Source organism: Anoplopoma fimbria, chromosome 21, assembly GCF_027596085.1.
Source record: "Anoplopoma fimbria isolate UVic2021 breed Golden Eagle Sablefish chromosome 21, Afim_UVic_2022, whole genome shotgun sequence".
In the NCBI taxonomy this organism is placed as follows: Eukaryota; Metazoa; Chordata; class Actinopteri; order Perciformes; family Anoplopomatidae; genus Anoplopoma; species Anoplopoma fimbria.
Window position 1 is genome coordinate 9,986,813 of NC_072469.1, and position 10,954 is coordinate 9,997,766.

General features: G+C 38.7%; 1 protein-coding gene across 1 annotated transcript; it reads right to left on the reverse strand.

Moving 5' to 3' along the window:
- Positions 1-1,101: 1,101 nt before the first annotated feature.
- On the reverse strand, positions 1,102-9,877 carry LOC129110554 (CBY1-interacting BAR domain-containing protein 2-like). Its single transcript, XM_054622651.1, has 9 exons — positions 9,861-9,877; positions 9,454-9,691; positions 9,302-9,370; positions 7,907-8,008; positions 6,636-6,641; positions 6,414-6,518; positions 6,209-6,322; positions 3,559-3,765; positions 1,102-1,329 (listed from the first exon to the last, which is right to left on the reverse strand). The coding sequence occupies exons 1-9, from the start codon at positions 9,875-9,877 to the stop codon at positions 1,138-1,140; spliced, it is 1,050 nt and encodes a 349-aa protein (XP_054478626.1). The 3' UTR covers positions 1,102-1,137.
- Between the last annotated feature and the right edge of the window lie 1,077 nt (positions 9,878-10,954).

Consider the following 10,954-nt stretch of genomic DNA (forward strand, 5'->3'; position numbering starts at 1 on the left):
GTCAGTTTCGTCTGGCTTAATCGATAGATATAACTGGGTATCATCTGCATAACAATGAAAGTTTATTGAGTGTTTTCTGATAATATTCCCTAAAAGAAGCATGTATAAGGTGAATAAAATTGGTCCAAGAACAGACCCTTGTGGAAGACGCAAGTGAGGGAAACAGGGATGCAATTAAGAGACTTGGGATGTACCCTCTGACTTTTTACTTCGTGACCCCACCTATCTCAACCAATTTACAACCAGTATTACCTTTAATCCCGAATCCTGCTTCCTTTAACCACATGAACTCTTCAAAATAAAACAAAAATAAAACTATACATTTGTATCTTTCAAACTTATTTATTACACTCTACATCTTGAATCTATACATGAACATCCCTAAATCTTAATCTTCATATGAAATTGCTTTTTAACCATGTTTTTAACAAGACCTAATGTTTATCTTATTTATCAACATAACTATTATCTTAACATTTTTATTACAATGTAGGGTACTTTTTAACCTGGATACATGTAGCATCACACGGGAAAAAAAGAAGATATAATATACAATAAGCATTTTGGGTACATATATATATATATTAAAGGTCTACCTGACAAAATAACAATGCAGTCAGTTTTAATCTTATATGCAAACATAATCAACAATGGAATAAGTGCCATTGGAGAAAATCTGGATGATGGAGGCCTTTCTTGAGTATAAATGACATCTTTATGGACTATAACTGTGATATTTTTGACCTGTGAACAGTGACATGAGATCTATGTTAATCAATGATTGCTGGCTTTTATCCCTGTACAGTCAAGATATTAACTTTAAAGAAAACTATTGCATTTTATGATAGTAAATTGATCCGTCTGGATTAATTTTGGGATGCCTTTTTCTACCTCACTGACTCCTTTCCAGCAGAGATTAAAGCAAAAAAAGCAATTACTAATATATCTGAGAAAAACTGAAATTTCATTGTGTTCAGTTTTACATTATTAATATTGTAGAAACATAATTTTACCTACTGCCCCTAGGTGATAACAATAATGTAAAGAACAGCTGGTTGGAAGTCAGCTTTACAGTTGATAGCCAACATGTTTCAGCATGGAAAATAACTACATAACAAAACAGGCAAAGCATTGTGTTTACTTATGCAATCTTCTCATCTGGGCATATTGAGCCGCATAAGACAGCCTGCTTGTGTGCTGACCTTCTTCTGTCTCTGATTCAGAAATCTCCTCCTCTCTTTCCTCTTCTTCTTCTTCTTCCTCTTCTTCGTCCCACTCCAGCTCTTCCTCCTCCTCCATGCCGCTCTGGCGTTGCAAGATGCTACGAGACTGCAAAATAAATGAGGTGAGAACTCTTGGGCTCACTGAGCTTTTAGGACAGCAATAAAAAAAATTGTCAGAGCATAACTGAAGTTTCTGTCGTATCCCTTGTGGGGTCCATAACCTGACGTTAAGATCCGAAAAAAAAAAAATGACAATATTTTGTCAGAGGGCCAAATCCAAAAATCTCTGAGCCAGAGCATCTAGAATCATGTTTGACGACACTTTCTCATGTAAGTTGTCCACAAGGATTTGATTCTGACATCGGTTTGACGTTTGACAGAATTTTGACCTAGAAATCTAAGGTGTCCAGTAGAGTGAATACATGACTTTTGAATGGGAAGGTCAAATGTTTTTCAGTGGCAAATTGTCTATAGAAAAGACATCTTCTAAAGTACATGTAACTTGTTAAACTATTTGATCATTTATTCTGGTACATCATGACAATAGACAACCAGTGGCCTTGACTTTGAAGCAGGATTTGGGTTTAGCTAGGGTAAACTCTTGGTTTTCATTCCGAAGAAGGAGATTCACTTCTTACCAGGGTAGATCGCCTAGCTTACTTATACTGAACATCTTACCAACTACGGACCAGTTTAAGTTTGTGATAAGAAATCCACTTGTATAAAAGCACCGCCTACTGACCAATCAGAGCTTGGCACGTGGATCGTTAGATAATATTACACAAATATGAAGAAGTTAAAGTCATAAACCAGACTAAAAGGAACACAGTTCAAACTGACATGCAGTTTATAAATGTTGACTGTGATTATATAATTTAAAAGGCTAATAATTTCTCTGCCCATATAGAACCCGTTAGATCTGACTATAATACATGTGTGTATTCTATTAATGTGCTACAGATGGATTCTTATGGGGTGTATGACAATATTTTAGCCTTTTTCTTTAAGCTGCACTCCCGGCAGTGTGAAACAGACTTGGGAGCAAGTAGAAAGAAAATCTGTATATATTCTCTTATCATATATTAATATTATCTACTCACTTGTGTGTGTCAGCTTCTTGAGCCATGTGTTGCAGTGTGTCTTGTCAAAGTTGTGTCTTTCAGTCACAGCCTGGGTGCAGCGGTTACTCTTATGTTTGCTGTGGTGATTTTAAGTCATAGAGGGAAACCTTGTTATAATTATATCTCACTGCCCCCAAGTCCGTTTCATACCCCCAGGGTGGAAGCTGAAAGAATAAGGCTAAAATATTGTCACACATGCCAATGGGATGAATAAAGTATCTTCAATTGTATAAGAAAACATCCAAGCTACATATTAACTTAATGATTGGTCATATGCTGCAAACACCGCCTAGCCTTGGGTTGATTCAACCAGTTAGTGGGACCACGTTAAATGTTTATGTAGGAAATATCGTACGGCAAAAATATTCAGATTCATAAGACCTTGTGTACCCCTGCCAGTGAGCTATTTCCTTTTATAAGTCCCAAATTAACCTGTAAATGTGCACACCTTGTGATGATCGTGACAATCAGGATCCATCTCAATGTATATCATTTTTTCATAAGGAAATGTGATAGTTAAACACAATTTATTTACCTATGTCTTCTTATTACATTATGATTAGGACAGATAATGACGATATGGGGTGATCGTACAAGAGCTGTCACTGGCTTTATTTCCACACTTCTCTAATTTACACAATCCTTTGGAAGTGATGAAAATTAAGGAGAGTGGTGACTCCTCTGCTCAAGTGAGCTCTGATAATCTCATCAAATAGCTGTTGTTAGTTTGTCTGTGTGCAGTGTGCTCTATCTGTCTCTATGGAATAAACCATAAATTAATAAAATGGTGTTTCTTACTCACAAAAACTTGATGAAATTTCAGATTGTACTTGGTGATGTATGCACAGTATTAGAAGATTATTATTAATCTTACAGTTGATGATAATTTCATCAGCAGCTCTACAGCTGACGACCGTGTCGGTAGTCCGATCCTCTCCTCTGTTCTGAGGAAAGCAGACAGCGCCGATGATATTGAGTAAAATTAGATTTGAGGTTTGAGTAACTTTTGATTGTGGCTTACACTTCTCTCAGGGCCCATTTTTTTCATATGCAAAGATTATAAATGAGACTTTAAATCTTGTTAGAAGATAACCACAGGGAAGAAGGTCCATAGATAGCAAAGGGGAATGGTCACAGAATTTAGGTTGAAATACCCAGCTACCTTAACAAGCACTCTCATTCTGTCAGTATGGTAACAAAGACATAGGGCTCACCCTCCTGACTGTGTCTGGGTACTGGCTGTGTTGTTGCCTGTGGATCTGGCCTGTTGTAGAGGCCAGCATTGACCTGAGGCTTTGGCCTTCGGGGGAGGCCAGTGGAGTACTGGGGTAGCGGCTCATGAGGGTAGAAGAGTAGCTGGTCAGATGGGTGTCCAGGATCCCAGCCAGGGAGTCGGGCATCCTGATCCGTCCATTAAACAGCTATGGGGTCATAAAGACTTATTTCAAAAGAGGATAGAGGTCTCTAGTGTGTTTGTCGCTTGTCACTTTGGATGTCCCTACATTTTTCCATTATTTAGTCTTTAATGTGGTCTGAGATTCTTCAAAGTCACAACAATGGACTAACTACATCAGCCTGAAATAGTTACAATAGTTAATGGTTCAAAGCCTGGTTTGAAATAGAAAGTGAACCCTTGGTTTTAGTTACAACTTAAACTTATTTTGCAACAGAGACCTCAGCAAAGTATTTCCTGTATAGGTTGATCACATCTTCACATTGGCCAGGAGCATGTCGGTAACTGATATTAGTCATGTGATTTTTGTACAGATCAAGGTAAAACTAACCACTCACTAACTAACTTCAGTTCATTGATGGGAAAATCTGACATGTAGTACCTTATTTTGAGATCATTTGTGGAGGGGTTCACATATTATTTCCTGTTTGGATTTTTTTTTTTGACTGTTATTAGTTAACATAGAGTGGTTTTGTTTATTATAGTAACTTTAATGAATATCAGACCACATTTTATGACTGAAATATGCATAAATGTAGGTAATTCCAAAGGGTTACCTTTCTTTTTCTTGGCACTGTATGCTATGTGCTTACTGTCTAGAAAAGCTAATCTAGAAAAAGATTATTGTTGGTTGTACAATAGTTGATATGCTACTTCATTACACTTTACATTATAAACAGTAACACTGAATACCCGTGTTGCAATTTGGCCACGATTCAGCACATTTACCAGCAGACTCTACACTGATGCAGGTAGTCCCCTACAGCCCAGCTCCACTGGAAACAACCCGGTCTGTCAGCCTTTGTTCCCAGTCAGTGACCAGCTGCTGGTGTCTGCTGGTTTTCTGCACCACTGCCTCTTCACAGCCTGCTTCCCATGGTACAGTCAGCTCCACTATGATGATAATTTTTTCCCTTTCGTTGACCAGATTACCATGTCTGGCGGTTTCTACTTCCTTGACAAAGCCGATGGTGTGGAAAGATTTTATTTTTGCCTGGTGATTCTTCCACCTTTCCCGATCCAAGATCTCCACAAGAGTCAAAGGCACTTCATACCTCACCATCTATACCTTCCTTTGGTAAGTGATGTCTTGCAACCCAACAGTGTGCCATGTTTGCTCACCCATCACACAGCCTCCACAGGATCCATCCCTCATCCCCCACCTGTGCAGTTTCACTGGGGATGAGGAGGGTGTTATAGACTGCTCTTAGCAGAAAAGACACGCTTTCACAGTCGGTCTACCCAGCTGCAGTATACAACAATATGCATGTATTTTTTTCTAAAGATTTGTGGGCTGAATCAGAACTTTCTCACCAGAAGTTATGGTCTGAAAAGGCCTTCAGCATAGTTCCTACCCACTCCAATCTAAGTAAGGGACCAGTGCGTAATGGATATGAAGTTTCTTGTGAGGAGGTCTCACTTTGTCCCGGATAATTTGGACCCCAGCAAGACAGTTCTGGCTCTCCTCCCTTACTCCTCCAAGTTCCTCACTGCGTGGACCATTGCTCGTTGCTCCCCTAGATTCACTTTTCTCAACTGCGATATGCTGACCTTATCTCCCACTGTAAGGGTTTCCAATAATACTCCTTTGTCCTCAGGGAACGCTCGGCTGGTTGTTTCGTGATGGCTGTTAACTTTCCCCAGACTTTGTTGTGATGCTGGCTTCCCTAACATTTTGATCCCTGCAGTCCCTGTAGGTCATTGCAAACCTGCACTTAGCTACTTTGAACTTCAGAAAACAAGTGGAGCTGTACCTGGCCAAATCTTATATACAGCGTAATTGATGTGAAGCTTGAGGGATTCCCAACCACCTACAGATATGTTTGTTGATCTTCTAGATCTTTTCTCAACCAGTCGTCTGTTGATTTTTGTGGCTGTTTGAGAGGATGTTGCCATACCACTTTCCCAAGCACTTTTCATCGAAAACCAGGGACCACTTTGCAACTTAACAGCCTGCTAATGCTTAATCAAATAAACAGATCCTCCATGACAAGGTTGAAGTCAGAACTCTATCATCTATTCATCAACATTTACATCACTTATCTGTTTTTTGAAGTCCTTAAAGTTGCATTAATGTTTTTTTGTCCCTTAAGGGATAACACGACTTCTGACATATTATCACCTAATAAAGTTGAAATGCTTTATGTGGTCACGTCCAGCAGTCACAGAGCAACATTGTCATTCATTCGGAGTTGTGTTTCTTGCCTGGTTAATGTAGGTCCAAATATTCATCCTCCTTTTAGCTCTGTTTTGGTCTCCACCAACACAACCAAATATTCAGCTCTTTAGCTGCTCCACTATGTTCACCCGCTAATTGCTAATGTTGTCTGACTGCTGTTTTGTGCTGAGTAGATTGAGTACAGTGTGTTTATCGTAAAAGTTGTTTCATGTGTTATCAGCAGTGGCACTACCTCCAGATCCTTTTGAGTGTTGATTGCCTCCAGGTTGTGGTACGTGTGTGCATAGATCTCCAGTGCTTTAGCATGGAAATGCATCTCCACTGTAATGAAGTCTGTGAAAATCCTCTGCCAAAAAACAAAGCAATGGTTGATGTCAATGGGACATTTATGCTTTACATGCTGGAGGATGTTTGTGAATAGTAAGTGTGAGACTGACTTTGATATCCTCTAGTTTCTGTCTCTGGAAGTCTGTGATGGTCTCCTCTAGTTGTCTGATACTGCACTGGGCATTGCTGGAAGCCTTTTGAGCATTAACTTCTGCCTATCAATTAAGACACAATACAGAACACAAAGCTTTACCTCACAGTCAGTCAGACCTGCCTGAAGGATCAGTAATGTGATGACATCCATGAGATAATCATACAATCATGTACATTACCTGAGACTGAAAGGGTCTTGTCAAGAAAATGTAATCAAAGGTAGCTGTACAACTGTATAAAGTGTGTATTTCTAATTACATGGCAGTTGATGTAATTAAATACTTTTGCATTCTTTGCTTCTGAATTCCCCCACTTGATCTATGTGTAATAGAAAACCTTAAATATGACATAATTATATTTTTAAATGTATTTCTAACGAACTGAAGAATGTATATGGTACCTCAATATCACTGATGTTTTATAAACTTATTAAGTAATATTTCCCCATATTTCGTAATACCTATAAGTTATGTTAATGTCCCAAATTCACATTTTGTCTGTATATTTAAAAAAACATATTATAATGCCTACATACATGTATGTACATATTTACATGTGATAAATTAGGATGTACGACACTGGCCTTACGCAGAGTCATGCTCAGCAGGTAACCTAAACCTACCCACCTACAGGGACCAGTGTGTAATGGACACTAAAAACCACAGAGGAAACAAAAGAAGCCAACATTTGAAAGTCTTTAGATTAATACAGCACCGTTGGGATTTATTCAGATGGTTCTGTGTAACAAACTATCTTGCACATTAGGTCAGTTATTCAGCGCAAAACTGAGTCCAGAATCACCTTGTCCACAAATCTGAGCAATTCAATGAATAACTCAAATCATCCAAATCTAACCTTTGGTTTTGTAAATCTCTTTACGTCAGACACAGATTTCTCAGTTGTGTAAAGTTAGTATTTTAAGTAACACAATTTTAGGGAACTTTACTTTAGTATATACTGTAGTTGATATTACTCAATACTATACTCAACTATATCTCAGGAGGAAATATGTACAACATGTATCTGACAGCTAAAGTTATTACTACTTTCAAGTTTAGGATCTTACTTAAAAGAACATTAGCATAAACACCCTTTAATGTAGTTTTTAGCTATTCATTTCCAATAAGTGGCCTTATTCTTAGAAAATAATCTTATTCCATTATCATACAGTATCATCTATAAATATTCAGTTTCAACATTTTTATGCTCTTCATTAAAGCTTCCCTTTGCTTATATTAAATGAAATATTCAAATGTAAGCCAAGATTTCTGTGGCTCAAGTATCATTTAGGTCAAATTTATTTCTGGAAACTTTGGTCTCTTACATTTTACACAACCTTCTGTGGAGGACCTTGTTTGGCTGCACAGCATATGTTTGTACTTACTGACCCATTGGTTGGGTCAAACAAGTTTCCACTGAATGTGTGGGGATGAAAATATGTGAAGGATACAATGCTCTGTCGATCTGCTGGGTTCCTCAGTCTGATTTTTTCCAGTTTCTGCAACTCCTTCAGCTCTCTCTTCAATTCAGTGCTGAACTTCTTCAGATCTGCCTGAATGGTAGACACACTGTCAGCTATTACAACACACAAAGCAAAGGCCAGTGGTCTATTTGGTAACACTGTTCCAAAAGACAGCACTGGTTATTTGATCAAATGTATCAATTGACCTATGTATTCTTTTTCTAACATGCTGGAGGGGTCACTTTCACCCCATGACCCTGAGAGCTGTGTTACGGGGACAACAGCTCCTTGCAGGATTAATCAGGACTGGTCCGAGGCAAGGGTTCAAGACCAAGAACAATTCCAGAAACTTTATGGAGTAACAACTTTGGCTCACCCCAGATTAGGGAGACTGTGGCCCTCTTTTGGGGCCAGGCCTGGAGGATGTAGGGACCAGTTGTCTCACCAATGCCATAGGCTAAAGGCATGGAAATTGCTGTCCTCTCCAGAGACTACTACACTAAATTTATCTACCAAGGTGAATGTAGAGTGACATTGTAATGATGCATAACCTTTGCATCCTCTTTCCTACAGTCGACAGTGCTTTCTGTAACCATGTTGAACCAGCTTCCGTTCCTTAACCTGAACATGGCACTGGCATCCTTTTTGTAATTGCCCTCTGTGACACTTTTTGAAGTCACTGTCCCATGATGCTGTTGTGCTGATTAGGGCCCAACTGATAAACTGGCCAGGATGCTTTACACTTTAGGCCCAAATGTTGTTTTTTTTCTCAAAATTGCTTTTGCACAATCAGTGGGTTGAATATCATTGGAGGACAAAACAATTGGATATTTTATACATAAAATATTATTTTTGAATGGATTGAGTAACAATGAAACACAGACTCATACCCAGTGTTGCATTATGGGTTGTTTTTTGCCAGTCAGTCAGCCGCCGTTAAACTACAAGAGCGTCTGATGGTTCATGTGATGTGTTTTAGAGGAATGAAAACATCTTTCAACATCTTTATTGCAGAAACGGACCGATGACTGAATTATCTGTCAAGCTTTACTGTCAAGAGTTACAGCTGTCACAGATGAGAGGAGCTCAAAAAGACTGTCTGAAAACTGTCAGAGAAATAATTTCAACTGCTTCCAAGTGCCATACAGTAGGTTGTGTGAGCATGTGACTGATAGAAAAGCTAATGTGGCATTTATACTCTGCTTGAGTATTTCCTGCATCACTTTTTAAGAGAAAAAGACACGTTCCTATCAAGACCAGTCTTGAAAGTGTTTTGAGTCTTTAACAATGTTTTCCCAAAACTCAGCTATCAGCTGATTTTGGTTTCTTGCAGATATATTAATGTCGGAGGCACACATCTCTAACATCTGTAACCAAACTCACCCTTTTATTTTTAACTATGTCTCCATAGGCTTTAAGGGGAGCAACAACTCTCGTCTCCAGTCTTTCCACCTGCAATAAAAAAGCACCCTATGTTGAAGAGTTTGATGCAGAAAAAAGAAAACACTGATGTACATAACTACAGTGTCCCTTACCTGAGCCTGTCTGTAGTCCTGCACCATGGCCAGGTCTTCCGCCATGTTTTTCAGGCCGATCTGGAGCTCAGGGTCCTCTCTGCTGGAGAAGTCAAAGAGCTGAGCCACCAGCAGGTCTGCCTTGTCTCTGAGCTTTGCAGTCTTCCTGGTGTAGGAGGCCAGCAGGGAGCAGATCTCACCCAGGTACTGCTCAGCATGTTTTACTGTCTGCTCCATGCTCTTCACCTGGACATCTCTGCTAGGACAAATAAAGAGAAATCTTCGTATCTATCCTATCTTTTGTTGTATCACATTGGGAATAAACTAGCTTGGTAATATTCTAGCCCAGCTTAGAGAGGAGCTGTTGAAACTGCCACCATGTTATCATCTCTCTGGATAATGTGAAACATAAAAGCAGTGACTCTTACCTAGATAAGTTGTTCATGTTTGTTCTTTCGTCTCCTCTGCTCTGTTGTTTGCCTCGCCTGATTCTCACCTGCACCAGGTAACTGAAGACTGTAGCCATGGAAACCCTAACAACACAGGGTGTGTGATAGCTGTGGTCTGGGTGTAAGTGATGCTCTGTGCCACATGATGGCAGCAGAGTGCTATTTTGGCATCCACTGGACCTTAAAGCTAAGGAGAGTCTTTCTCTCTTCAACATGTATCATATTACAAAGGAAAAGTCACTTAATTCTCTGTGGCACCAAATACTATATTAGATTTACTGTTGGAAGTACTGAGTTCCTTTACTTGAGTAAATGTACTTATACAACAAAACACAAAAAGTACTCCATTACAAGTGAAGGTCCTACATTCAGAATTCAACTCAGTACTTCTGTACTGTTGCTTGTCAGCAAAATAAATTAAAAGTGTCAAAAGCAAGTACAGTATTCCTTCCCCTGTCAGTGATATTATACACTGTATGACATTCGATTCTTATTGGTGATGCATCAACACATAAATGGCATTCTGCTGTTGTAGCTGCCCAAGAAGGAAGCCCTGTGGTTCCAAATTTAGGGGTTGGCCTCCTCCAAAGGGTCACAAGATAAATCTGAGGGGTCGTGAGGTGATAAATTGGGTAGGAAATGAGTTTGGACAATTAAAAAGCTCTGTTACAAACATTTATATTCATGTTTTGGACTTTTCTCTATTATTTGTATTATTTGTCTCAAACTGTTATATCATTGAAAATAACTTGTATAGTTTGTACTTATATGCTAGTTGTTTATACCTCTTATTTATTTATTCTTAGTAATAAGTCTTTTTTTAAATGCTGCTCCGTCTTCTTCAAAAACATGTACATCAAAAAAAATTATGAAACAAAGAGCAACAAAGATGAAATCTAATTAAAGAAAAACATGTAATTTAGTCGCACTGGGGACTCATCTGGTTCAAAAATGTAGCATCCATAATTTACAAATCTTGCAAAAATAACAGGTTTCTGTTACAAAGCTAAATTTTAAATCTACTTCTGCTATGCAAAATGTTGATGTTTCTCTAATTACTTCCAAGCAGTGTT

Excerpts from the sequence above, each read along its gene's own strand:
- LOC129110554 (XM_054622651.1), bottom strand. Across the intron at positions 9,371-9,453 it reads AGGACTACAGACAGGCTCAG|GTGGAAAGACTGGAGACGAG; the intron begins GTAAGGGACACT and ends TTTTTATTGCAG. Across the intron at positions 8,009-9,301 it reads ACATAGTTAAAAATAAAAGG|GCAGATCTGAAGAAGTTCAG; the intron begins GTGAGTTTGGTT and ends TCTACCATTCAG.